The sequence below is a fragment of the Pocillopora damicornis genome, chromosome 13, assembly GCF_964200805.1.
Source record: "Pocillopora damicornis chromosome 13, jaPocDami1.2, whole genome shotgun sequence".
Taxonomy (NCBI): Eukaryota; Metazoa; Cnidaria; class Anthozoa; order Scleractinia; family Pocilloporidae; genus Pocillopora; species Pocillopora damicornis.
In genome coordinates this window covers 15101182-15125840 of record NC_142682.1, presented here as the reverse complement: position 1 = coordinate 15125840, position 24659 = coordinate 15101182, and the positions used below count along the sequence as shown (strand labels likewise).

At 35.5% G+C, this 24659-nt stretch overlaps 3 protein-coding genes across 8 annotated transcripts in view; 2 read left to right on the top strand and 1 right to left on the bottom strand.

Annotated features, from left to right (window-relative positions):
• Positions 1-13444, top strand: part of LOC113666341 (serine/threonine-protein kinase DCLK1) — a 31702-nt gene extending 18258 nt beyond the window's left edge. For 2 of the 6 annotated variants that reach the window (XM_089190813.1, XM_027182118.2), the window contains 11 exons: positions 1931-2048; positions 2368-2425; positions 3299-3418; positions 3712-3858; positions 3982-4115; positions 4649-4726; positions 5044-5134; positions 5786-5866; positions 6482-6589; positions 9395-9728; positions 11899-13444. In XM_089190813.1, the coding sequence (XP_089046939.1) occupies positions 1931-2048; positions 2368-2425; positions 3299-3418; positions 3712-3858; positions 3982-4115; positions 4649-4726; positions 5044-5134; positions 5786-5866; positions 6482-6589; positions 9395-9728; positions 11899-11903 (1274 nt within the window). In that variant the 3' untranslated portion in view covers positions 11904-13444. Of the gene's footprint in view, positions 1-1930; positions 2049-2367; positions 2426-3298; positions 3419-3711; positions 3859-3981; positions 4116-4648; positions 4727-5043; positions 5135-5785; positions 5867-6481; positions 8614-8770; positions 8867-9394; positions 9729-11898 lie in introns of those variants that run through there. The other 4 variants (XM_089190814.1, XM_027182119.2, XM_089190812.1 and 1 more) reach the window with 2 other exon arrangements.
• Positions 13445-14703: 1259 nt separating this feature from the next.
• LOC113666334 (amidophosphoribosyltransferase) lies at positions 14704-20092 on the bottom strand. The gene is made up of 4 exons (XM_027182109.2): positions 19961-20092; positions 19529-19864; positions 17155-18289; positions 14704-16173 (listed from the first exon to the last, which is right to left on the bottom strand). The coding sequence occupies exons 2-4, from the start codon at positions 19657-19659 to the stop codon at positions 15910-15912; spliced, it is 1530 nt and encodes a 509-aa protein (XP_027037910.2). The 5' UTR covers positions 19660-19864; positions 19961-20092; the 3' UTR covers positions 14704-15909.
• On the top strand, positions 20006-23006 carry LOC113666335 (multifunctional protein ADE2). The gene is made up of 2 exons (XM_027182110.2): positions 20006-20105; positions 21288-23006. Exons 1-2 carry the CDS (start codon positions 20081-20083, stop codon positions 22541-22543), a joined length of 1281 nt encoding a protein of 426 aa, XP_027037911.2. The 5' UTR covers positions 20006-20080; the 3' UTR covers positions 22544-23006.
• The last annotated feature ends 1653 nt before the right edge of the window (positions 23007-24659 follow it).

Genomic DNA, 24659 nt, shown 5'->3' with positions numbered 1-24659 from the left:
ACTGGTAGAGTACTAAATGGTTAGTGAGTGTTATCCAGTAGTCAAATAAATGGAGATGATAACTCCTGGCAGCTCTGTCTCTTCTCTGTTTTCAAATTAATCTGTCTCTATCTTTAACATTTAAAACATCTTGGTGGTCTAAGCAAGTAAAGGGTGTAATTGTGGGTTTAACAGAAGTTTAATTTGGTGAAGGGTTTGTAGTGTTCAAATGCAAGTGAAAATAACAATATCAATTTTTACCCAATTCAAAAGTGTAACATTTTAAAAGTTTCATTTCAAGTCCTTCAATACTGTCATTTGGTTGATAACAAGGAATTATCACCTTAATGTTTTTACTTATCATTTGTATTTTGAATTTGGAGGCAGAATTGAATCTCCCCAAAGATCATGCTAATCTTCCCCTTTTCTTTTTCTATCCAGCTGTGACTTCACCAGTAAATTGTGAAGTGTAATACAAGCAGAACAATTCCATTTATGGAAATCCTACTTTAAGTTCTCTTGTTACCAATCCTTTCTTTGAGTTTCCTTTTAAGGGTACTGTCTCATAAATAATTAGTTTTTCCTTTGTTCATTCTTATCTTCCATCTTCTCTCAACCTATCTGGTAACAAACACATCTGCCATCATTATTGCATTTTCCAATAAAAAATAGTTTTTCCTCAAAGTTGAATATGTATAAGTTCAAAGAGTAACCATTATAAGAATAAACTTAAATCTCATTTCATTAACTAAATCATCCAATATATGTCATTAAAAATATGGTGTGTTAGCTTTTTATTGCTTGAATTACTGATACTTAAGGTACTAAATGAGAAGAAAATAAAGTAAAAATTTTTAATTCACTAAACCTTCCCAGACATAAAATAATGAAGGTAAACATAAAAGTGTCTAGACCAAATTAATTTTATTTAAGGTTAGGAAATGAATTTGACCCTAAAGAGTGCTTTATTGAAGTTTTTGACAATTCAAAAAAGTTTTATCAGTCTGAAGAGCTTGTATATCTAGATAAAAGTTTATGTAAATGAAAGAGGCTCACAGCTTAGCTTACTTCCTTTGATAGCAGGTGGCTCTAAACTTTTCACCTGAGAGCCTTCTCATTGGTTGATTTCAGTATTCCTTCTTTGATTCTTAATGAATCCTGTGGTTTTTACCATAATGAAAGTAGAAAATAGAAAAGACTCAGTTTTGCATAAAATGTGTCGTGCCAAGCTTCTGAGGAATTGTTGCTTTTGCTCTTAAATTAATTCTCTTTCTCTTTGTAGAAGCCTTGTGGGGATACTTTGTTTAATAAATGATCTGTATTTTTAAAATGAATTTTTTGCCTTCTTGAGCCTAAAGTAATTATGGAAAGATTGTGAACATTATTTCATTTAAAACTATAAGTTTTACAATCTGTTCCTATGCCTGATAATTTCTCTAAAAATGATTTCATGGATACTGCTGTAATGTGTTAATGTAAAATTTATACCAGCAGAATTTTTTATCATAAGGGAATCAATATTGCACCAGTACAAAATTTTACAGATTTTAATGGAACAAATTCAATTTTTATTTGATATGTAGAAACAACATTTGTTTTGTCTTAAATTTTTTATTTGGAATGCTTTGTAAACAATTTACTGCTTATATAAAACTTTAATTAAAGCAGTTTTTTTAGTTTACTGTACTAATTTGTATTGTGGTTGGATATTTGAATTTTATTATGTCTAGTTTGGTTGCTGTCTGTGTTATATGTAAAGCAGGAGATGAAAATGAAGTTATATTGGCACCAACTGAAGTCTTCAGTGTATTCTTTAGTGTGTTGTGAAAATAGATATCTCAGTTTTAATTTTTTGTTCAATTCTGGGAGGTAGTATTAGGCAAGCTTAACAGTTATGGTATGGTACTTTATCTTACATTTAAGTCAAATGTAATTTTTTTTTTAATTTCAGTTACAGCTAAAGATCCCAAGAAAACTAAAAGAGAAAGAATATCAGTGCATGGCTTCTACAGAATAGGAAAAGTTATAGGAGATGGGAATTTTGCTGTTGTAAGGGAATGTAAAAATAGGTGGGTAACTTTGGGGCTCTTATATAGACATGAACTTTTTTGGTAAAAAATAGATAGCATCACAAATGACTTTTATGTTTGAAAATAACAAACTTCAAACTTGTGACAAAATTACTGGACTGAAGAGCATTCATTTATATTCTACATCACACCCAAATATGTAATGAAGTGTCATTTTTTTGCAACAAATACAAGGAAACAGCTCAAATCTATAAAAAAAATCAGTGAAATTGTATAATTGCTGAAAGAGGCATTGAAAAAAACAGTCTTAACAAGAAGAAAGCATTGAAATGGACTTTTCATCTTGATTTCTTGACAGGAAAACTAATAAGGAATATGCATTGAAGATTATTAACAAAGCTAAAGTAAAGGGAAAGGTAAGGTCTATTTGTACAGAATGTCTCTCACTTAACTTGCCTTGGTAGAGTGTCATGGCTAGGGCCTGAGCATCTGAACAGATACCCAATGTTATATTGTTAATGGTGTTTAAAAATGAAGTCCTGAAAACAACACCCAATTCAGGAATACATCTTGTAACAACTTGAACCCACCTTGGGAGATCAGAGTTAGTGAAGATGGAAAGTGACATTAAGGAGAAAGGTGAAAAGGGTTGTTGTTATTAATCCCTTACTACCTGTGGTGAACAGAGCATCAATTCAGTTTTTGTTCACTGGGAAGTTTGTTTTGTTTTTTTTTTCATTGGGAAAACCTCCTTCTAGCTAATCCTTTGATAAGCAATTCTGCCATCAAGGTGTTGTTCCCTGTGAAATTTGTTATAAGGATTTTTTTGCTATAATGAAGAAACAACCCTTGAGCCAGTGCATTTGTATATTCTCAACACTGTGTTGAGGATGTGGCACTGAAATTGCAAGGAGACCCTCTTATCCTTATTCTTATCTCTCCCTGTGGTGTCTGGTGTTAGGCAGGGTTACTTAACCCTTTAACTCCCAGAAGTGATAAACATGGCACTTCTCCCCTAAGTATTCATACATTATCCAGCATACAGTTTATGGGAATACTCAAACCTATCATTTAACAGTTGTTATCTTGATTTAACACCAAATTTTCAGAACTAATTTACAAGGAAATGTGTAGAAGCTAGTGTGGATAATAAGCAAGTAGATCTTGGGAGTTAAAGGATTAAAACCCTTTGTGATTTCTTGTGGCTTAGGTGCAGTTGAAGAGAAGAGATTGTCATTGATATTGTGTTTTGCCTTCCTTTTACACTAATGCTGCTATTCCTCTTTCAGGAACATATGGTTGAAAATGAAATTAGTATATTAAGAAGAGTGAAACATAAAAATATTGTGGAACTTATTGAAGAGTATGAAACTTCTAAAGAAATATTCCTTGTTATGGAACTAGTTAAGGTGAGAATCAAGATTTTTTGTCATGATCAAAATCATACCATACATCCCATAACTACCCATAGCAATTAATTAGCCCTGGCCTTGTAAGCCAGTTTACTTTGATAAAGATTTGATTGTCTATAATATTTTAGTAAGCTGTAAATGAGAAAAGTTGCCAAGAAGGCATTTGATAATTTTTTCCTCTGACCCCTACTTGAGGAGGTCTCCTTTCAAGATACGAAGGGAACAACTGTAAGCTTAAAAGTGAAGGTTACCAAATTAATGTTTCATTTCTTTTTTTCTGATTTATTAAGGGTGGAGATCTTTTTGAAGCAATAGTAAAGGCCACCAAGTACACAGAGAAAGATGCCAGCCATATGGTGCGCGACTTGGCAGCAGCACTGCATTATCTACATTCCATGAATGTTGTACATAGAGATATTAAACCAGAAAATTTATTAGTAAGTAGCTTGGTTGTAAGCTATTTTGAATCGCAATTTAAGTGTTATGATTTGGGTAACTGTCAGTGGTGATTTTTATTTGTACAGAATCCTAATTGGACTTTCTTGTGTGCTTCTGTACAGGTTGTAAATTATTCAGATAATAGAAAATCCTTGAAGCTAGCAGATTTTGGACTAGCTACTGAAGTGAAAAGCCCCATGTTCCTTGTTTGTGGAACACCAACTTATGTTGCACCTGAAATCCTGGATGAAACAGGGTGAGTGTGAAACAATTTGAAAAGAAATTTGAAATTTGATTATTTACAGACCAAGAATAAAGTTATAATCACTGGGTTTACTCTTACTTTCTTTGCATTGAACAAGAGCCCTCAACTTAACTTGCAAATATTTGGCAACAAATAATGGACTTTCTGCTTGCCATGCCATTCAATTGTGTTTTGCTAAAAGAAATTTCATGTTCATGTATTGTTGTATCAATGCTCTTGCTGAAAGACTGGGGGGAAGTAGGATGACACAACAATTATTAATTAATTGCCACAGACTTATTAAGCTTTAGCAATTAATTGATCTTCTTGTCAATGGTAAATCATGATTTTTTTATAATAATCTTGACTAACGATAAACTAACTGGGAGTGAAAGTTAAGCACCAAGTTCAGTAGCTAAGGGTTCATGTCTGACAATCCAGTTTGAATCTTAAACAAAGTTACCTTTTCTCATGCAGCAGCTGCTAATTATGTCATAGTAAGGGTATTGGGGCTCCATGATTTAAATTTATTTTTTTTATAACAGATATGGTCTGAAAGTTGATATTTGGGCAGCAGGAGTTATCACTTATATTCTTCTTTGTGGATTTCCACCATTCAGAAGGTTTGTTGTTATTTCACAAAAGTTTTAAATAGTTTTGTTTTTCCTCTAAATTCCTTTTTGGTGATTTTTTTTGATAACTTGTAAATTTACTTTATATTCCTTAAAGTCAATTAAATAGAGAATTATACATGTGTACACACACAGTAGTTATGAAATTTTCCTCTTAGTGTTCCACTTGTAAGCAATTGACTTTCAGGCATTCTCTCATCAGACAATTAGACTAATTGACCAACTGTTCTGTCTGGGTTCAAACCATTCACTGTATCAGTTAAAAGTCTTATGCCATGAGTTTAACTTTTTTACCTTTCATGTTGCAGTCCAGACCAGGATGAACTGTTTGACTTGATTCTTGCTGGAGAATTTGAATACCTGTCACCCTTTTGGGATGACATATCAGATTCAGCAAAGGTATGAATTGCTGCATCCAAAAAAAATTCTGTCTGGTGATATTTATAACCTATATCTAAGAAAGGGATTTGCTTACAGGGGTGTGGGTGTGGAATGTAAATAAAATGATATTTAAAAATTATTATTCTAAGGAAGGGATTCCCTCACAAGGGTGTGTGTGGAATGTATCTGGAATGAAATTTAACAATTATTGTTTTAAGGAAGGGATCCCCTTACAGGGTGTGTGTGGAATTTATATGGAATGATATTTAACAATAATTGTTTTAAGGAAGGGATCCCCTTACAGGGGTGTGTGTGGAATGTATATGGAATGATATTTAACAATAATTGTTTTAAGGAAGGGATTCTCTCACAGGGGTGTGTGTTGAATGTATATGGAATGATATTTAACAATTATTGTTTTAAGGAAGGGATTCTCTCACAGGGGTGTGTGGAATGTATATGGAATGATATTTAACAATTATTTGCCTAAGGCTCAGTGAATGTTGTTGAATAATTCTGACACAAAGTTGAGGGGATTATTCACCAATATTCACCAGTGCTCCTTTGTTATTGAATGGCTAACATTATTTTTGACAAGGCATTGGCACTCTTGTTATTTCTTATAATAATAATATATTTTTTTTTTGTATATCTTGTCTCCCATCCCAGGATCTTATAAACCACATGCTTGTTGTTGATGACAATAAAAGATTCTCTGCTCTCCAAGTTTTAAATCACTCATGGATAAAGGTGATTATTATTTCATCATCACTTTTTAACATAGTTTTTTAGTTTACATTTCTGGGAGGAGTAAAATACATCGCCCTATTTTTACAGGAAAAAAGTGTCTAACAGACAGTTTAGATGTGCTGCAAACTTTTGGTTTATGATTGATAGTGGCAAAAAAATTCTTAACCCTCTAACTCCAAGATCAAATTTGTAATTCTCCTCACTGTTAACCATACAATTCTTATAATGTTAGTTCAGAAAATTTAATATGGGATCAACTAATTATCCCCAAATTGATATTTTTCTTTATTCTCATCACTTATCTGGTTGATACTGTATTGATGTTATAAGGAGAAATTCTGTCTTGGTGACTCATGGGAGTTAAAGGGTTAAAGTATGTTATGATCACTTTCTAAATGGTGCATCCAGCGTGCTAGAATTGATTAGCAATTTCTCAAACTTTGATGTTGTGTCAGTACTGTTGTGATTATAACTTTGTAGCTCTTTGTGGCCAAGTGAAGGTTAACATTGGTTACAAGAGGTGTAGATGTATGTTTTTCCAAAAAACGGTGTGTTTATCAACATCTACAAAATTAATGCAGCACGACTGAAGGTTAATTTCCTTTGATTGTGCAGGGTCATACAACAGGAGATAAGGACATTCATAATAATCTGAAAATGGAAATTACAAGAAATTTTGATCCAAGAAGAAGACTAAGAGGAGCTGCCATCGCTGTACAAACGGTAAACTATTTCTCAAAGAAAGCTCAGTCCAATTCAAAGAGGAGGTCTTTTCAGACAGACAACCAGAGGCTCATTGAGTCAAAGAAAGTTGTTTTCTCTGACGAAGTTCTCAACATGCCTTCACAACCTAGCAGTGCTCATGACGTGCATCATGGGTCTGACAGTAGATTACACTTTTACGAAAATGCATGGCAAAATATAGAAAGTTTAACTGGTGGGGATTTGCCTTATAGGCATGTGAGCAGTCCTGATATTCACAGTCCAAAAACTCAGCTTGAGATTTCTGATTTAGTTCTTAATGCTGTTAGTGAACAAAGTGTACTTCCACAACAAGCAAAGCACAGCTTTGGCTGGTCTGAAAACAGGCGAAAGCCTGATTTGAAGACAAAGCGCAGTCCATCATTACAGAATGATAGCCTTAGTTTAAATAGTGATCACAGAATTCATGATTCCTGTGAAGACTGTGGAGTTAGACAGAGGAAAAGGTCCCATAGTGCAAGGGTGGAACACAAAGATGGAACTCCAATTGACAAGTTCAACATACCCCAAATTACAAAAACGGATTCTGTTAACTTGTGGCAATTTGTTGAAAGAGATCTTGTTCTCAAGCCAGCACTCATAGATGAGAATGTGGTTGGCTCTAAAGGGGAAAAAGCCAACCTCAGTCTTGACTCAGCTTCTGCTGAACAAACTCAGGACAGTTTGGAAACAAAGATACCTGATCAGTCAGAGAAAAAGAAGAGTGGTTTAGTTAACTTAACTGAGGAACTCAAAAGACTTAAAATGAGCCTTTCAAAAGGAGCAAATGTTGCTGTTGAAGTCTAGGGTAACATTAATTAACCAACATGTAAATCATGTAAACCCTTAAAGGTTCTAAAGCCTATGTCTTTATTATCAACTTACTTATCAAATAAGCATTTCTTTGGTACTGAATTAAATTTGTAAGGTTATTTATAACAGAATCAAGGCAATAATATCACTTTGAGCAAAGTTGAAAAGGTTTTGATTAGTAGCATCAATTTTTTTGTATTTGATTTTAAAAAACGTAAATGTACAGAAAAAGCAGAAGGTAATTGTAAATTATAGACTAGTTTTGAAAGGTTTGGTGAAAAAAATTTGCATTTAGAGAATGATATCAAGGTTTTGAATTTGTATGACTTTAAATGAAAAGTAGCAAGTTTGTAATGATTTTTGACGACAAAATAATTTCTGGTTACAGCTATGAGTTGTTTTACAAAATGGAGTAGTATTTGGCATTTTTTTGTATTGGGTAATTGAGTTATAAGGTAGGTATTTTTGATAAATAAAATTAAATAGAAGTATTATTATTGAGATGTTGATTTGTAAGCATAAGGTAAATTTAATGATGGAAAAAATCTAACATAGGAAATAAATTTAAATTGTCTCTCAAAAAAATACAATAAATGCATGTCAATTTTGTAGATGGAGATCTTAAATCATCTTCATGTAACCCTTGGTAGGTGGGTATACTGCTGTACAGTTTCATGAAAACAAAATGCAAACAATGAAAAAGAAGACTTTTCATCTTCAGCTCTGATCTTTGTTGCAGAGGGAAAAGTTAACTCACACTTGTCTTGTAATTCCTTTTATAAATTTTGATACTTAGCCCTTAAACCTCTGAGAGTGACTAGCATCTAGTTTCTCCTTGGAAAATCACCCCTCAATGAAACATTAAGGTAACAAGAATAAAAGAAATGATCACCAACTAAAGAAGCTCTTGATTTTTTTTAAACAAATTCTCCTTGTCAGGGCCTTTGGAAATGTATAGAGAACAGTAGGGAGAATATGCATACTGATGTTAGGGTGTAAACTAAGGGTTAATGAAACATGGGTGATGAATTATTACTGGTATCTAAGTAGCAGGCATGATGGCCCTCTGAACGAACAAGTAAGGATAATTTCTTATAAAAAAGTTAAGTTGGTATTGAAATGTTCCATAGGAAACTAAATGTACAGATAAGCTTAGGAAATTACCAGTTACTTGGAATTACAGAATTACATAGGTTTGTAACCGCGTGATGCAGTTCCAGTCAAGACCCATAAATTGACCCTTGCTCACCATAGAGTCTCTAGTAGCTCAGTGGTTAGAGCATCCGACTAGATCACGGAGGGTCGTGGGTTCAAATCCCATCTGGGGCTCGGATTTTTAACTTTACATAGGTTTTGTCTCTAAAAGAAGACGCTGATTGCATGGGTTAATTAACTTGATACTGCTGTAACTAAAATGCTATTTTGAAATAAATCTTTTTTAAATCATCTTCCTCTTAATCCTTTTTCAAACTTCTTTTTATTTGAGCTGACTGTAAATATTGGTTTGAGTACGATTTAATCTGCCATTTTCATAAAAATGCATTTACCATAAAATTAAATCAGAGATTGATGTTCTTTGTGTAAAGTATTAAACCTGAAAATGCCAATTTCCTTTATTCCTATTATGAATTAATAAAGTTGGACAAACCTTTATCTTAGCAGGAAAAACTTGTGGATACTTGAAATTGGTGCTTTTACTCAGTGTTATAAAAAAAAATAATTTTTTTGTTTCCTTTTTATTGAAGACTATCTCAAAGTTTCTCAGGTGGCCCCATCTTTGCATTTTCTCAATTTGCTTCATTGTAGAATATATTTTTTGGGGTGACTTCCTTTTTCCAAATGCCATTGATGGACATTTTAAATGGTACCATGCATTTTTTTTAAATATGGCTACAAGAGTGTGCATTGTAGAGAGGAACTCCACACATTTCTGCTCTTCTGGTAACTGATTTCTCACTTGTTTTTGTTGCACAGAAAGGAAGGGAGAACCCCAGGAGCAAGGGTCCACAAAAGGACCATGTCAGAAGAAAAGCCCTTTCACCTTTATCAAGGAACATTATTAGAAAGGATTTTCACAAAGCCACAGACTCTCTCAACATCATTATGGATGAACCAGAACAATTGAAGAGTGTGAAAACTAACACTCCCCAAAAGAGACCCTCTGTGAGAACCCCTGCTAATTATGTTCCTGTATGGAAGAGACCATTAGGTCAGGCCAAGAGCCCTGGTGGGTCCCCAACTCCACAGAGTCCACAGAGAAAGGCAAAAAATGGTACCATTGGGAACCCACCCACTGCACAAGGAAAATGTAAAGTTCTTAGACAACCACCAATGAAATTTAGGTTATAATGCTAGATAACCATGTTGCACAGACATTTTCTGATAATCTTACCTGTAATGTGAGAGTTAAAAATTCTAAATTACAATTTAAAGAATGATTCAATGCAATAAAAGGTTTAAGCTTGGCTAAAATTTAATTTTAAAAACTTTTTAAAAAAGATAGTAACATTTAAATGAGTCAAGCAGCAAACAAAATGATTGAATTGCCGTTGTTAATTACATTGCTTATAATTTTATATAAAGGAAGAAATAAAACACTGACATATATATAAATATTAAACATAATTTTTGTAGTAGCCCTCCTTGTTTATTTATTCCTGTAATATTTTCATTTCTATTTTTGTAATAAAACCAAGATAACCTTTTGAAAATAAACTTATATAAATTATTAGAAATGAGAATTTAGAATTTTAAAGGCAAGTGAAAGTCATTCAACTTCCTTTTTTTTGACCCACTCTTTCCTAAATTTTAAGGAAGCAACACTATAAAAGAGCAATCTTTTTTCTAAGTAACTTATTTAAAAACATTCATGTTGATAACCAAAAGACAGAAAATTAATGATTCATTAAACATAACTGAAACTAATTGAAACTCCTTTTTTGACGAATCCATTTTGTATGGAGTAATCAGGTAGAAAGAGTGAAAGCTTCCTCTTAGTAAAAGAATTCTAGGTTTAAACTGATGAAAGACCAAGCTAACTGATACATAAACATTACTGAAAATTTATTAAACTTTGGTACCTTTGTCATTCTTAAATCCATCTTCTATGACTTAATCAGGGATATCTGTAGTTGACATAACTGCTCTGACTTGAACAATAATATATCTCAATCAACTATGATTGAAATTAAGAAAAGGACTTGATAAATCATTCATCTAAATTGTAGTGTAGCATTCTTAATTGGTAGCTATTTGTTCCTAAACAAGTGAGATGACACTACTCTGCAAATTAAATTTTCTTCTGTTACTAAATCACCAACTAAGAATTATCTTTAGGGGAAATAAACTACTGGTATTTACTTCAATCTGTTAAAGATGTCTCTAAGGATTCTTCCATGATCATGCTAATTTTCACAAAATGTTCACAAATCTAATCCAGCTCATCTGTCCTTCAAGTTCAAGATTTTAATTTATTAAGGTAAGGTATTAATACCAAAGGTGAGTTTTGATATTTTTTTTTTGTATTAATAACTTGATAAAATTTATAAAAAAAATTAAAAAATTATAATCTACAGTAAAATTAATTCAAATATTTTGACAACTTTTTAAAAGGAATTTCATGTGTGTTTGTTTTTTTGTTTGGTTTTTGGGTTTGTGTGGTTGTCTTTTTGTGATGGTTGTTGTGGTAAACTTGTTGTTCTTTTTGAAAGATAACTTAACTTTTGTGCTGGTTAAAACGAAATTGAATTAGGGTAAAAGCAAGTCAACAATACACATACAGTACACCGACTTTAAAGAAAGTTCTTAACTTTACGCAGTAAACAAAAGCATTGTTAGTAACCAGTGAAGCTGTAGAATATCCTCTCAATAACTTAATATGTTTCTTCTCTGTGTCAAAACTTCTGAACAAGTTGTCACAAGTTGTAAATTCAGAGATTGGTTGGTAACCTCTCACACCAAAATCATTGATCATTCAGGTGTGTAGTGATTATGCAATCCCAGTCATCTCTCAGACCCTACAATCAAAAAGAGATGTGTAAGGTTATGAAGGTACCAAATATTGAGAGGAGGAAGGTTTATTTTCCTAAGACAGCGCATACCTACCTCAATCACTTTTTCTAATCACAATCCAGCTTTGAATGAATTAAGGTCAACTGAGGTGATATACTTGTCAATTTTGTGTGGTAATTGCATCAATTGGCATAAGTTGCCATACCCTGCTGAAGCAGCAATGGTGTTTCCAACTTTTGCAGTGTAAGATTATTATAGAGACAATAGCTGGAGATCATAATGGAGAGGGAAATGTCCCCTGGGAAGACAATTGGGGCACTAATATTAATACACCACAAGCCTTTGTCAGTGATGGACTGCTGTATTAATCAGTGATTAAAAGTTATCACAAGTGTTTTCAATTTTTTCTGCATGAGTGTGATCTGGGAGTGATTTGACTAATAATTGTTTTTTTTGTTTTGCTTTAGGTTAATGCCCTAGAGAAACTCAGTAAATCTCTACAAGATGGGAGGAAACTTGCGGTTGGTGAGAGTTACCAGGACTTGTCACCAGCAGTCAAGGAAAATCACCCTGTTCATCATTGCTATCCAGATAGACACAGCTCACATGTGAAACAAAGACCAAAGAGCTTAAATTTTGAGATCTTTTTCAGTGAACAGGAGGAAATAAATAGAACTGATGATGAAAAGATTGAGAATTTAAATGGAGAATTTATCAAAGACGAAGCTGTAATTCAGTATCATGCAGAGTCCTCAAATCTATCGCAGGAAGAGGAAAAAGAATAATTTAATCATGAAGTTGTGAAGAGTGAGAGACCAGAAAGCAGCTCTATAAAATGTACAAAAAGCTTTGTAGAAGGATGGCAGAAAGGTAGATAAAGCTGAGTTTCCCTCAAGATAATGTACCATCTAAAATAATATCAGAGACTTAAACTGAGCGTTGCACAGGGTAGCCAATGTAGTTTGTGTGTAACCTGATGGCTTGTTGGCAATATGACAGAGTGCCTTTTGTACACTCAAGTCTTGGTGCAAAGATGTCTGTATTAAGAAAAGCAAGTTAAAGGAAGTTTGATGGCAATGGCAGTGCTACGTTTTTTTCTTCTTACAGTAAGAAAGTACTGTATTTGACCCTGAACAGGGAAACATGAATTTCTTTAACTCTTATTGCTCTTTTTGGTCAGAATTAGCAGGGGAATATCTTTTAGCAGAGGATAGAAATTAAATCTGTTAAGTTTTTATCTATGCTCATTAAACCTGTTGTTACTGCATTCATGGTTTCTTAAATTTCTTAGTGATACCATTGTGGATACTGCTCTGTTGTACTCAATACCTCTCACTACTAATAAAGGGGGTAAGTTTCTAAAGAAACTGTGGTGCAGCAAGAGTATAGCAGGTAATTTAGTTTTAAATTGAGTTGAAAACGTAAATTGGCCACCTATCGCTCTTACGAAGGGCTCGAAACGTCAGTTTTTTTACTCTTTATGGTGGCCAATATATGTTTTCAACTCAGTTAACACTAACTTACCTCACTACTAGTTAATAATTTTCTAATTTCTTGAAAATTTGTGATAATTGCAACAGACTTGTAGATGAAGAGCTTTTATTTATATGTATAAGTATGAAACCTACCAAGGTTGTAAATGTTTTGAGGAGTAACTGTACAAAGTGAATAATGAGAATGTTATTTTTGTACAGAAAACTACTTTCAATGACTAAGCTAGAAATTAGGTCACATGTTGTATTCAACAGTCAATGATGAAAGTGATATCCATGGACATAAGAAGGAATTCTTTGACCTTCAATTTGACGTTATTTGACAAGATAGTCTTGAAATTGCCATGTGGTAAGAAAATAGTATAAGAAGGGAGAGATTCATGTATTTAATTGTGGATAAAAATTATTGAATAAGTTGTCAATATTGAGAGTGCTGCTAAGCAGAATAATATGATCTTAACTAAAGGTGATTTGCCTGAGAAAATGCAAATTGAATAAAGGCTATTTTATTTTCATTTGAGTTGATATTTTGGTGGTGATGGTATTTATTCCATTTTTACATTTGCTTATTTGAAGTTGGGGATTACATCCTTGTGTTACATCTGGTAGTTGAGAAAGATGAATACCCTTGTTTACTATTGACTAGATTCACAACTGATTCCATTCAAAGAAAAGCTGTGAAAGCCTTCATACCCAATACCAGTGTGATTGTCAACTGGCTGGTCAGCTCATTTTGAGTGGTGCACTTCAGTGGGGGAGATCAGGTGTAAAATCCCATCAAAATAAAAGGCAGGGTACTAATCCTTTCACTAAGACCCAAATATCAGTTTTCCCCACTGAATGTCATACTTTAACTTTAGTTGGGAGAATTTGGTTCTAAATCAAAAATATCCTCAGATTTCTTTCTTCTTGCCACCCTTCTGCCTTTAAATTTATTGATATTGTGGGAAGTTCTTTATTTCTTGTCACTGAGTGGAGCAAAGATTTAGTAAGGAGAGTGTGTTAAATTTGCAATTACATCAATTTGGCAAGTGGTGATAGATGAAATTCCAGGAACAATACGATTTGTTTCCTGTTACTCAATTATCCTCTTCAGCAAGGGACTTGTAGAATTCCATACAGTTGGGGGTGAGAAGGGAGAGAGTGTTTGTAAAATTATTGGATTAACTTACTGTAAAATTAGTTTTCTCTATGGTCTGCCTCTGTGATCAAGGCTGATTGGGTTTGTACTGCCTATATATTTTAAAAATTAATTTAAACTCACTTCCCTTCCCTGGGCTTATTGGGTTCCTACTTTGAAGATTTCTATAAAATAAATTTATACTAACCTCCCTTAGCTGGGAAAACAAACTAAAACCTCTTTTACAGTGGGCAAGAATTTGGGGAAGAGTCGAGGAGTTTTAATTTGAGTCAAGCAAAATTTACCTTTTTTAAAAAAGAAGTCAGGATAATTGGAAATCTCGAGTCAGTGTGAACCCATTAATTTTGTGTCCAAAGATGTGAAGTGTTATGTGATGGCAATGTTACTTGTGTACACTGCAAATGTCAATTACAACAACTAGGGTTTGATTCCTCTTGGCTCGTCAGATTTTCTCCACCTATTCTTAAGAAGATGAATAGCATCCTTCATTACAGTATTAATTATTCAACTGGATTTTTAAACCTGTTGATTACTCAATCCAGTTCCCTTTGACATAGGAGAATGAAGGATCAAGACTCGATAACTATGGAACTTTAAAGAAGTGGTTCCAAGCACTGCTTGCAAATAATAACAATATATTGCATTAAATGTATCACTCCTTTATTTCAAAACACTACAATTAAATTGGGAAATTAGAATCTGAAGATTCACACCACAAAATGTTTCTTAAAACAAAAAAAATAATTTAAGGTTAATAGAAATCTCTACCAATATATTTTTTGTGACATAAGTTCCAAAAAGTTGGTAGAAATTTCCTGTGTACAAGGTTATGTATGGACACTCATTACATGACCTCGTTTTGTATGATTGGATGTTGAAAACATAGCCACACTAACTCTCCATGTTTATGGTTTTGAACTAAAATCAGTAAACTTAAAAATAAAAAGGCAACTACTTGACTACATGTGAGCAAGGTTGAGCCAGGAGGAATTTAAAACCAGCAGGTTTTTCCCAAGAATTCTTACTCATTCATCAGAAAAACACACTTTTTTAAACCACTCAGATAACTTCAAAACATAACTCAAAACCTGACCCTTATCAAGAAAAAGAAAAAAAAATAGAAATCTTACACTTTTGATAAGAAGCTGAGTTAAGTGCAGCTTTAGAGTTACTGGAAGATTGTTCTTGAATTAGTATCTCAATCTTTTCTAAAACAATCTCTCTTAAAATTTAAAAATATCATTATGGGAGGAATTTAAACTGTCTGGTTTTCACACTCAGGAACTCTCTTTCCAAATAGTGATACATCTTTGTAAATTGAACTCACATTTTTCTTTCCTTGGGCATCAAAAATACTGATATAAAGGAATAGATTACACTGCTCATACAAAGTAATCCAGGACTAGGTTTCCACAAAATTCCTGCTACAAGGCTGTTAACTGATAAAATATTTTAACTGTCTCTTCCAAGCCCGAGTCACAGCCAAAAAGGTTGCGTTAGCAGTTTGGCTTTTAACAGCATTAGCCTTGCAGAGAGGAACTGTCTACAATTAACCAACTATTGCTGAGAGTTATCATTAACATTTGGCTTTTAGCTAGGTATTTATATATCAATGGTTCAGTTTGTTGTTAGCTAGTCTGCAGTTCATGGTGACTTTAAGATTGGCTTTATGTTGAATATATTCTCTTGCTTCTAGTACAGTAAGTGATTTGGTGTTCACCCTATCAGCCTTATTCAAGGTTTGACCCCCTAATCAGGGTATCTTGGTAGAAAAACACTCAATAACTTATACAAGCTTCAGACAGAGCTTGGTTGCACTAATATATTTCTGCTCTAGGCATTATTCACCAATCCAGCACATCAACTGGATACTGTCCACTCAAGCAAGCTGTACAGTGTCCAATTTTCTCACCAGCAGGATTGACTATACCAGAGCGCACAGCTGTCTCAAGGCCATCTAAACTCAAGTAAACCAAACTGTCAGCTCCCAAATGTTCTGCTAGTTCCTCTGCATGCATCTTATTTGCAATCAGTTCTTCCTTTGTTGGAATGTTGATTCCCATGTAACAGGGATACTTGACTGGTGGTGATGCCACACGGATATGAACCTAGTGTAAAATAGGGGAGTAATTTGGTTTAAAGAATTTGATAATATATCATCTTGATTTCTGTTGGATAAAGAATTTTTGAAATAGCTACTTTTCCCAGGTAGAATGATTACATATCTAATTACTGCAGATAGTAGGGGAATTATAAATTGAGTATGTGTTGCTTGTGAGCCACACCACTGCACATGGGTTAAGTTCTGGACTCCTGGTTGAGATACTGGGGCCTACGCCTAGTCATATCATTGTGTTGCACTCTTGGGAAAGATATTTGAGTCTCACAACACCTCTCCAAAAGCACTAACCCTTTAACACCCGAGAATGTTGATTTTTAATTTCACCTAATTTCTTTTATCAGTTTCACCCCTGACAAAACCATTGAGGTCATGAGAATAATGGAAATGATCACCAACTAAAGAAGCTCTTGATTGTTAAACAAATTCTCCTTGAAAATGGAGAACAGTATGCATACTGATGCTAAGGTGTAAAGGGTTAATTGTTCCATCTCACTGTCAAGGAAACCTGACAAAATGCTGGTCAAGTAACTTGCGATGGACTTGCATCATCACCAGTGGCGTGAGCCACGTTGCTTAACCCTGTAACTCCCATAAGTGACCAAGACAGAATTTCTCCTTACAATATCAACACAATATCAACCAGATAAGTGATGAGAGTGAAGAAAAATATAAATTTGGGGATAATTAGTTGATCCAATACTAAATTCTCTGAACTAAAATTATAATAATTGTATGGTTGGGAGTGAGGAGAATTACAATTTTGATGTGGGAGTTAAAGGGTTAAGAGAGGAACTAATACCTTTTGCACCTACATTTTTTCAATTCACTCCTTCATTAATTGTCATATGTGAAATTTTGTTGCTTCCTGTTTACAAACAGATCTTGAATCTTCTAATATATTTGCTCTTGAGCTACTTTTATGGTTCAAATTCATGACAGTTAAAAAAGGCTATGGCACATGACTCACCTCTCTAGCTCCTGCCTGTTTCAAGAGTTTGATTATAGGGCCCATTGTGTTTCCCCTTACAATGGAATCGTCAATCAGCACAACCCTCTTTCCCTTGAAATTCATTGACAGTGGTCCAAATTTCCTGGCAACACCAAGCTTCCGAAGCCTGTCACTAGGCTGTATAAATGTCCGTCCCACATAACGATTTTTGGTGAGTACCTCAACATAAGGTATGCCAGTCTGTAAGGAGTAACCCAATGCTGCAGGAGTGGCTGACTCTGGTACAGTGCTGACTAGCTCTGCTTCCACAGGGGCTTCTAGAGCTAGCTGCCTGCCACATTCCTGGCGCACACCATAGACCATCTGTCCCTCAAACATGCTGTCTGGTCGTGCAAAGTACACATACTCAAAAATGCAGAATGATGGTGGTTTTTCTGGGTTTTGAAGTGGAACAATTCTCTTTGACTCAAAACCTTTTGCTGTTAACTCCACAATTTCACCAGGCTTGATTTCTCTGCACATAGAAGCCCCAAACGAGTGGAAACCACAGGATTCTGAAGACACCACCCAACCTAGTGTACAGTTTTCATCATGAATCTCTCCATTCTGGATAATTTCTCCACCAAGACGTGCCATCTGTGGGCTACTATTCAAATTCATCAGTTTACCAATACACAGTGGTCGATTTCCATGAGGGTCCCTGACAGCATATATGCAGTCTTGGGTCATGATGACAAGCGAGTAAGCCAGCTGTGTGAGTTGCATCATTTCGTAAATTCTTCCAGGCCAGTTTGGACCATCAGGTTCTCCACATGGAGGTGTAGCCGTCAACAGCTGTGTAATTACTTCGCTGTCACTTCCTGTTGATAGACCAGTTCCATTGAGGAGAACCTTTTTTCGCAATGCTTTAGCATTCACCAGTTCCCCATTGTGTCCAACAGCCATACGTCCATGAATTGTGTCTACTACAAATGGTTGACAGTTTAGGAGTTCTGATGCCCCTGCAGTTGAGTAGCGTGTGTGTCCAATACCCATATATCCTGGGAGGGATTTTATGTGCTGTTCCTGGAAGACCTGGTTCACTAGTCCCATTCCTTTATGCTGATGGAACTTTTTGCCATCATTTGTCACTATTCCACAACTTTCTTGGCCCCTTGAGTAAGAAAACACAATTCCAGATACATTCATTCAGTCATCTACATATTCTAGTATTTTTTTGATATAACATTTCTACAGCAACCATAAGTTGAAAAGTATTGGCCCAAGAGAAGGGTAGCAAGTGTTGAGGATGTGAAATGGCAACAACACACCTTCCCTTATGTTTGGGTTAAAAAAAATAAATAAATAATAACAACAGGTAATGGTCTTGAGAACATTGTGCACTGGCAAAGTCTGACCCAGCCTCTGGTTTTTGACAATCCCTGGACATACAGTTTTATTCATAAGTAGGTTATGAGTAGGTAATTTATGGTGATAGAATATTCAGAGAAACCAACTTATAGGTGAAACAAGGCAGTAAGTTTCTAAAAGACTGTTGTGCTGTATCGGTGAGGGGTATTGCAGCATAATTTGATTTTACCAACTGAGTTTAAAGTGTAAACTAGCTAGCTGAGAGTCTTTAAGGCTGACACTTTCAGAATTAGTCCTTCAGCAGAGCAAATAATCCAACAACACAACACAAATTATCAAACAACACAAAGACCCTGATAATAATTATTACATTCACAGTCATAATCATAAAAAATTTGTCAATGTGGTAGTTACCCAACTAGATCACACAATCCAGGGAGGTAACACAAATAATAGTTGAATATCACACATATTTACACGATACAAAATTAAGGTTGATCAATATTAATAATAGTCACCACACATTTACAACTCAAACATTTTAAACATCAAATATAACGCATGACAAATTCATTATTATTTCATTTCCTTAATGATTCGTTGCCATGTGATGAGACGCCGGTGTTTGGAAGTGATAATTTTAAATTTTGAGATAATAGAATCATCAGGATTGGAGTTCCCTTCTTTGTGGTAAACCCGCAACTTTTCTATTGCCAGAAATATTAGAACCCACAACAGGTTAGCACTTCTCAATCCAAGGTGCTAATGTGCTGATCACAAAAAGAAGAAACGGAAATGGAATTTCATTTTCAGCTCATCCTTCTAAAAAACGATCAGTTTCTCGTCTAAAAATGGCGAGGTCTTCCAACTGAATCTACCAAGGCTAATGCTTTATTCAAGGACTCAAAAAAAATTTAATCAGCATTGTCTGACGAACTTTAGTCGCATGCATCATCAATATGTAAAGTTGTATTGATTAAAGGCCGGCCGAACTATTCCTCGCTTTAACTTAGGCATCTAAAATCAAAATAATCGAACTTACCGATGTTGAAGTGAAACTAGACCGAGAGAAATCATACTGGCGACATCAACTTCCTCTGAAGTAACTCCTTCGGCTCTTACACAAGCGAAAACGCCGCAAGCATGCGTTAAGCCTGTCTCAATGGACGCCATTATTAGTCAAGTTCTTCCTTACTTGATCGACACAAAACCACGAATACCACAAGCTTGTAGAGGAGTTATATAAGTGGAGAGATGAAAAAAGATCCCATTTTTTCTCCTGTGTTGTCGATCTAGTCAACGAAACTAAGTTCAAGAACGAAACTCGTCTGGCGAATGAAAAGATTTGATGTAATCGCCCATGATTGTCTGAAAGACCCTGAAAAACCCAGAAAGATAATTACAATTTGAGTTGGCGGCAATAGGATTGTAATGGTTCTGATTGGATATTCCATAATACCGCGGAAATTCACACCTTATGATTGGCTCTGACTGAATCACATGCTTCCTCGGCAGAGATGAGCTCCACGTGCTTTTGCTGAAAAATTCGAAGGAAAGCGTCTATAGTTGCGATCTTCAGGAGTTTTCTCCAACAATGGCAGACGAGAAACCAGCCTCAGGTAAGTCTATCGAAAGCTAATAATCTAGGGTTGATGTAAGTCAAAAAATACTGAGCGATTGACTCCTGAAGTTTTTATTTTTTCGATTTAGTGGATGTCATGGCTTCTAAATTTGCTTGTATCCACCATGCGTATCAAAGAAGATGTAATCGCCTGGCCACGAGTGTTACTTAACAAGTTTAAACCAATTTTTTTTGTAGTCGACTCGTGCCATTTTTATAAAGCAAATGGAAAATATTTTTGCGAGGATTGTGGCTATTGTACAAAACTGCTGTACTGCACAAACAGCTGCTAACACCATGTGCTACCTCGCCATCAGAATGTTAAGAAGTTAACTTTTTTGGGGGGTTGATTCGCCTTTTTTTTGCCCCCAGCGATGAAATTAGATGCCAGATTTTCAGACTGTACTGAGATGCACTGTTTTTTAGTGTAAAATTGCATTGTCGGACGAAATGGCAAGCGTACATAAATTTTGGTTTGATTAGTTATGTCTGTGATGTGCAGATTGTGCAATCACCAATTGAAGCTGAGACAAGTCACGTTCGCTTGCCCCAAACCAAAACTCCTTTTGCCCGCTGTGTGCTTATTTGCACAACATTTGAAGTGTTTCTATTATGTTTTATTTTTATACGTGATCTCGATAAATTATTCCTGAAAGAGGTCAAATCATGTATTGTCAACACAGTCACCCCTTTTCAAATCTTTGCCAACTAATGAACATCGTGTTAATCCATGTGGTAAGGAAAAATAATATTTTCATTTCATTGCCAGGGATGTGTTCATATTCTACAGGATAAATCATGAGACTGCAACCTTTTCATCCAGGCCAGGCCTACAATCTACACCAATTTGAATCAATTGTCCACCCAAAATTAGAGCTATCCAAAAACTCTCCTTACAGAGGAGAAAGTTGAGAATGTTGGCAGTATGTTTCAAAGTGAACTAAGTGCATTTTGGAAGTGGAGCTTTTCAGAAGCATATTGCATATTGCATATTGTTTCTGTTATTTTTCTTAAGCAAGTTATGGGGTCCTTTCTATGCTAATGCCCAATGATGCATTCGAGCATTTTTACAGCACATAGCTGTTGTAGTGCAGCTATTAGTTATATATATATCTATATTTTTTAAAAGTTACTTTGTAAATTTAAAATACTAAATGTTGTTTTTTGGTAACCTTTGTAGAAATCAAGATTGGAAAAGAGCTCAACCAAGGTAAAACTAAGATCATCTATGAATTACCAGACTCACCAGATGGTAATCATGTGCTACTGAAATCAAAGGACAAAATCACGGCATTCGATAGCACAAGAAAAAACGACTTAGCTGGCAAGGCAAAATTCAGCACTGTCACTACATCTGCTATCTTTGAGCTGCTTAGCACCTGTGGCATCAAGACCCATTTTGTGAAGAAGCACAATGATGAAGCCTTCATTGGGATTAACTGTGATATGATCCCACTTGAAGTGGTGACTCGCCGTATCGCCACAGGTTCTTTCCTGAAGAGGTACCCTGGGGTCAAGGAAGGATACAGATTTGCTCCTGTCAAGTTGGAAATGTTTTTTAAAGATGACGCTCAGCACGATCCATTTTGGACATATGAGGAGTGCGTGGAGGCAGAACTCACTGCAGGTGGAAGGAAGATTGGCAAACATGAGCTGAATGTGATGGGTGAAACAGCTGTCACTGTCTTTGAAATCATTGAAAGAGCCTGGGCAACTGTAGATGTAGCTCTAGTTGACATGAAGATTGAGTTTGGGATCGATCGCAAGACAGGTGATCTTCTTCTTGCTGATGTCATAGACAATGACTCCTGGAGGATTTGGCCATCTGGTGACAAGCGTCTTATGCGAGACAAGCAAGTGTACAGAAATCTACCTGAGGTGACACCAGAAGCACTGGAACAGGTCAAAAAGAATTACCAATGGGTTGCAGGTGAAGTGCAGAAACTTAACCAACATCATCCAGGGCATGCTGTCATTTTCATGGGCTCCCCAAGTGACGTGGATCATTGTAAGAAGATTGAGTCATCGCTAAAGGAATTTGGCATTCCCACTGATCTTCGCATCTGCTCTGCACACAAGGGTACTGAAGATGCCCTGCAAGTCCTGCAGTGGTATGAAGGTCAGGGCATCCCAGTTGTCATCATTGCAGTTGCTGGACGTAGTAATGGCCTTGGACCGGTTTTGTCTGGCAATTCAGCATTCCCAGTGATCAACTGTCCACCACCATCGTCCCAGTGGGGTGCACAGGACATCTGGTCTTCTCTACGCCTGCCCTCTGGTTTGGGTTGTACCACTGCTCTCAATCCTGATGGTGCAGCATTGGCCACTGCGCAGATCTTGGGCCTCAGTGATCATGTAGTCTGGGGAATTGTTAAGGGCAAGCAGCTGAACACAGCTGTGGGTCTTGCTGTGGCTGATAAAAAGTTGCGTCAATAGAAACAATAACAATCTCACCATTATACTCTAAACTTTTTTTCACACAGTACTATAGAAAAGCCCATACATTTCTTAGGTCTTAATATAAATCGCTAGAACTTTGCTAATGTTAGTGAATGCCAGTATTAAGCAAAGGGAAATCAATTCCCTTCCTATGTTTAAGCAGTAAGTTTTGTGTGCTTTCTTTGCTCTGAGGGTGGGTTACTAAAGGTAACAAGTAGAGCCCAGGGCCTTCTGTCAGTAAAAACTGAAAAGTATTTGTGACGTTCATTGTTGATTCTCAGTGGGTAAACTGCTAAATCATTGCTAAAGCCAACAATTAAAGAGTGTGTTGAAGGCTTTTGATATCATTAAACAAACATTTATGAGCCATGTGACTGATTCTTAGTATGGAAGTACTTTAAGTCCTTATCAGAAGATGTGTTGTTCATCCAATAAAATTTCATGAACCTTAAAATCAATTATGGTGTTTTGCATGTTTACTTAGATTTGGCAGCTGCTGTGATTTTGATGCCTCTTATTCACTTTTTTTCATTCAGGAATGCACCGTTTTAGATTTATGGGAGGAGTAAATTCCCAAGTTAGAAGGACTTTTCTTTCATTCAAAAACAATTTTCATTGAATTGCGTTATGTGCATTTTTGTTCAGAAAGGCTCAAACGTTTTCACTTTGTGAGTTGGGGACTATTACTTCCTGCAGTGATATCTTTTCCGCCTGAAATTACGTCTAGGTATCTGATACTGATCCACCTGATCACGGATCATGCGTGCGTAAAACTCTCCTCGACATGTCTCGCCCATGCCTAAAAGAGAAGCAATTTCCAATCAAACTGTAGTTAAGTAATCCAGACAATAGCTTAAGTCTCGAATGGTCTCGCGGTTGATACTTAAATAAGGCATGGTTTAACTCTGCTTATCATTTAATTTCTTCAATTTAACAGTGACATCTCGACAAAAACAGGGTTAACGGTAGTCATCATCGTAGCTGTTCTTTGGATGTTACGCGACATCCATAGAACGGCGGCAAAGGGGACTCGGTTTTTTAACAGTGGCTGTAAATAAATTTTCGGTCTCACAAAAATATTTTTTAAGACTGGGAACTAGTTACACGTCTGCCGCTTTTAACAAAGAAAATAAAGAAAACAGTAGTAATGATGATTTTAAATGATAATATCATTGTTAACATTATCGTAACCATAATGACTAATATGAGCCAAAAATTATGATAATAACGACAATATGTGGCAATAAGATGACTGGAAAGCACCACTGATTTAGTTGTTCATACACAGGCAGACCACACTATGTGTTCGTGGTTAATAGTTGCTGAAGTGGATGAGCAAAATCCATGAGGGTCATGAATAAAGCTCTGAAAATTGCATATCTAAATTACATCTCGGTTGGAATATCTCAGCTAAGTTAAATGAAATCATAATTGACGCATTTGTGATATTTTTTAGCCTTCATGGGCCGTTTGAAGGGTCTTATTTTGAAATTACGCCTCGTGTCAACCACTGTGGTCTGCCTGTGGTTCACACAACTATAGCTTGCGGCCTGCCTGGCTTCTAACCTTTTACACAAACATTTAGTTTCTCCATACCGTTTACTTTACATTTTTTTCTGCTGCTGATAAGGAGAATTCGATTAACAATCAAGAGCTTCTTTAGTTGGAGATCATTTCCTCTTTCCTCGTGTCCTTTATCTGTGATTCGCGGGTAATATTATATGAAGAAATCAGATATTAGTAAGCCTCAGGGATCAAAGGATAGTGGGGTTAGAGAGATCAGAGGAGAAATCTTAACGACAGCTTAAAAAGAATAAACCCTTTAACTCCCATGATCTCACTAGTAATTCTCCTTACTGTCTGCCATACAGTTCTTATGATGTCAGTTTGAAGAATTTGGTATTGGATCAACTTATAATCCCCTCATTGATATTTTTCTTTTCTCTCATCACTTTTCTGTTTGATATTATATTGATATTGTAAGGAGAAATTCTGTCTTGGTCACTCATGGGAGTGACAGGATTAAGACGCGTGCCTTGGCGTTGACTGTGAGCGTGACTTCTGCCTGGAACCCAGGACCCCTCTGGCTTGTATCTGACGCACGAACCATCGA

Bases quoted from the DNA above. Each gene is read 5' to 3' on its own strand.
- LOC113666335 (XM_027182110.2), top strand. From the start codon at position 20,081: ATGGCAGACGAGAAACCAGCCTCAG. The intron at 20,106-21,287 runs GTAAGTCTATCG...TAACCTTTGTAG, and splicing joins AGACGAGAAACCAGCCTCAG to AAATCAAGATTGGAAAAGAG.
- LOC113666334 (XM_027182109.2), bottom strand. From the start codon at position 19,659: ATGGCGTCCATTGAGACAGGCTTAACGCATGCTTGCGGCGTTTTCGCT. The intron at 18,290-19,528 runs GTAAGTTCGATT...TTCTTACTCAAG, and splicing joins CTAGTTTCACTTCAACATCG to GGGCCAAGAAAGTTGTGGAA. The intron at 16,174-17,154 runs GTGAGTCATGTG...ATTTTACACTAG, and splicing joins AACAGGCAGGAGCTAGAGAG to GTTCATATCCGTGTGGCATC.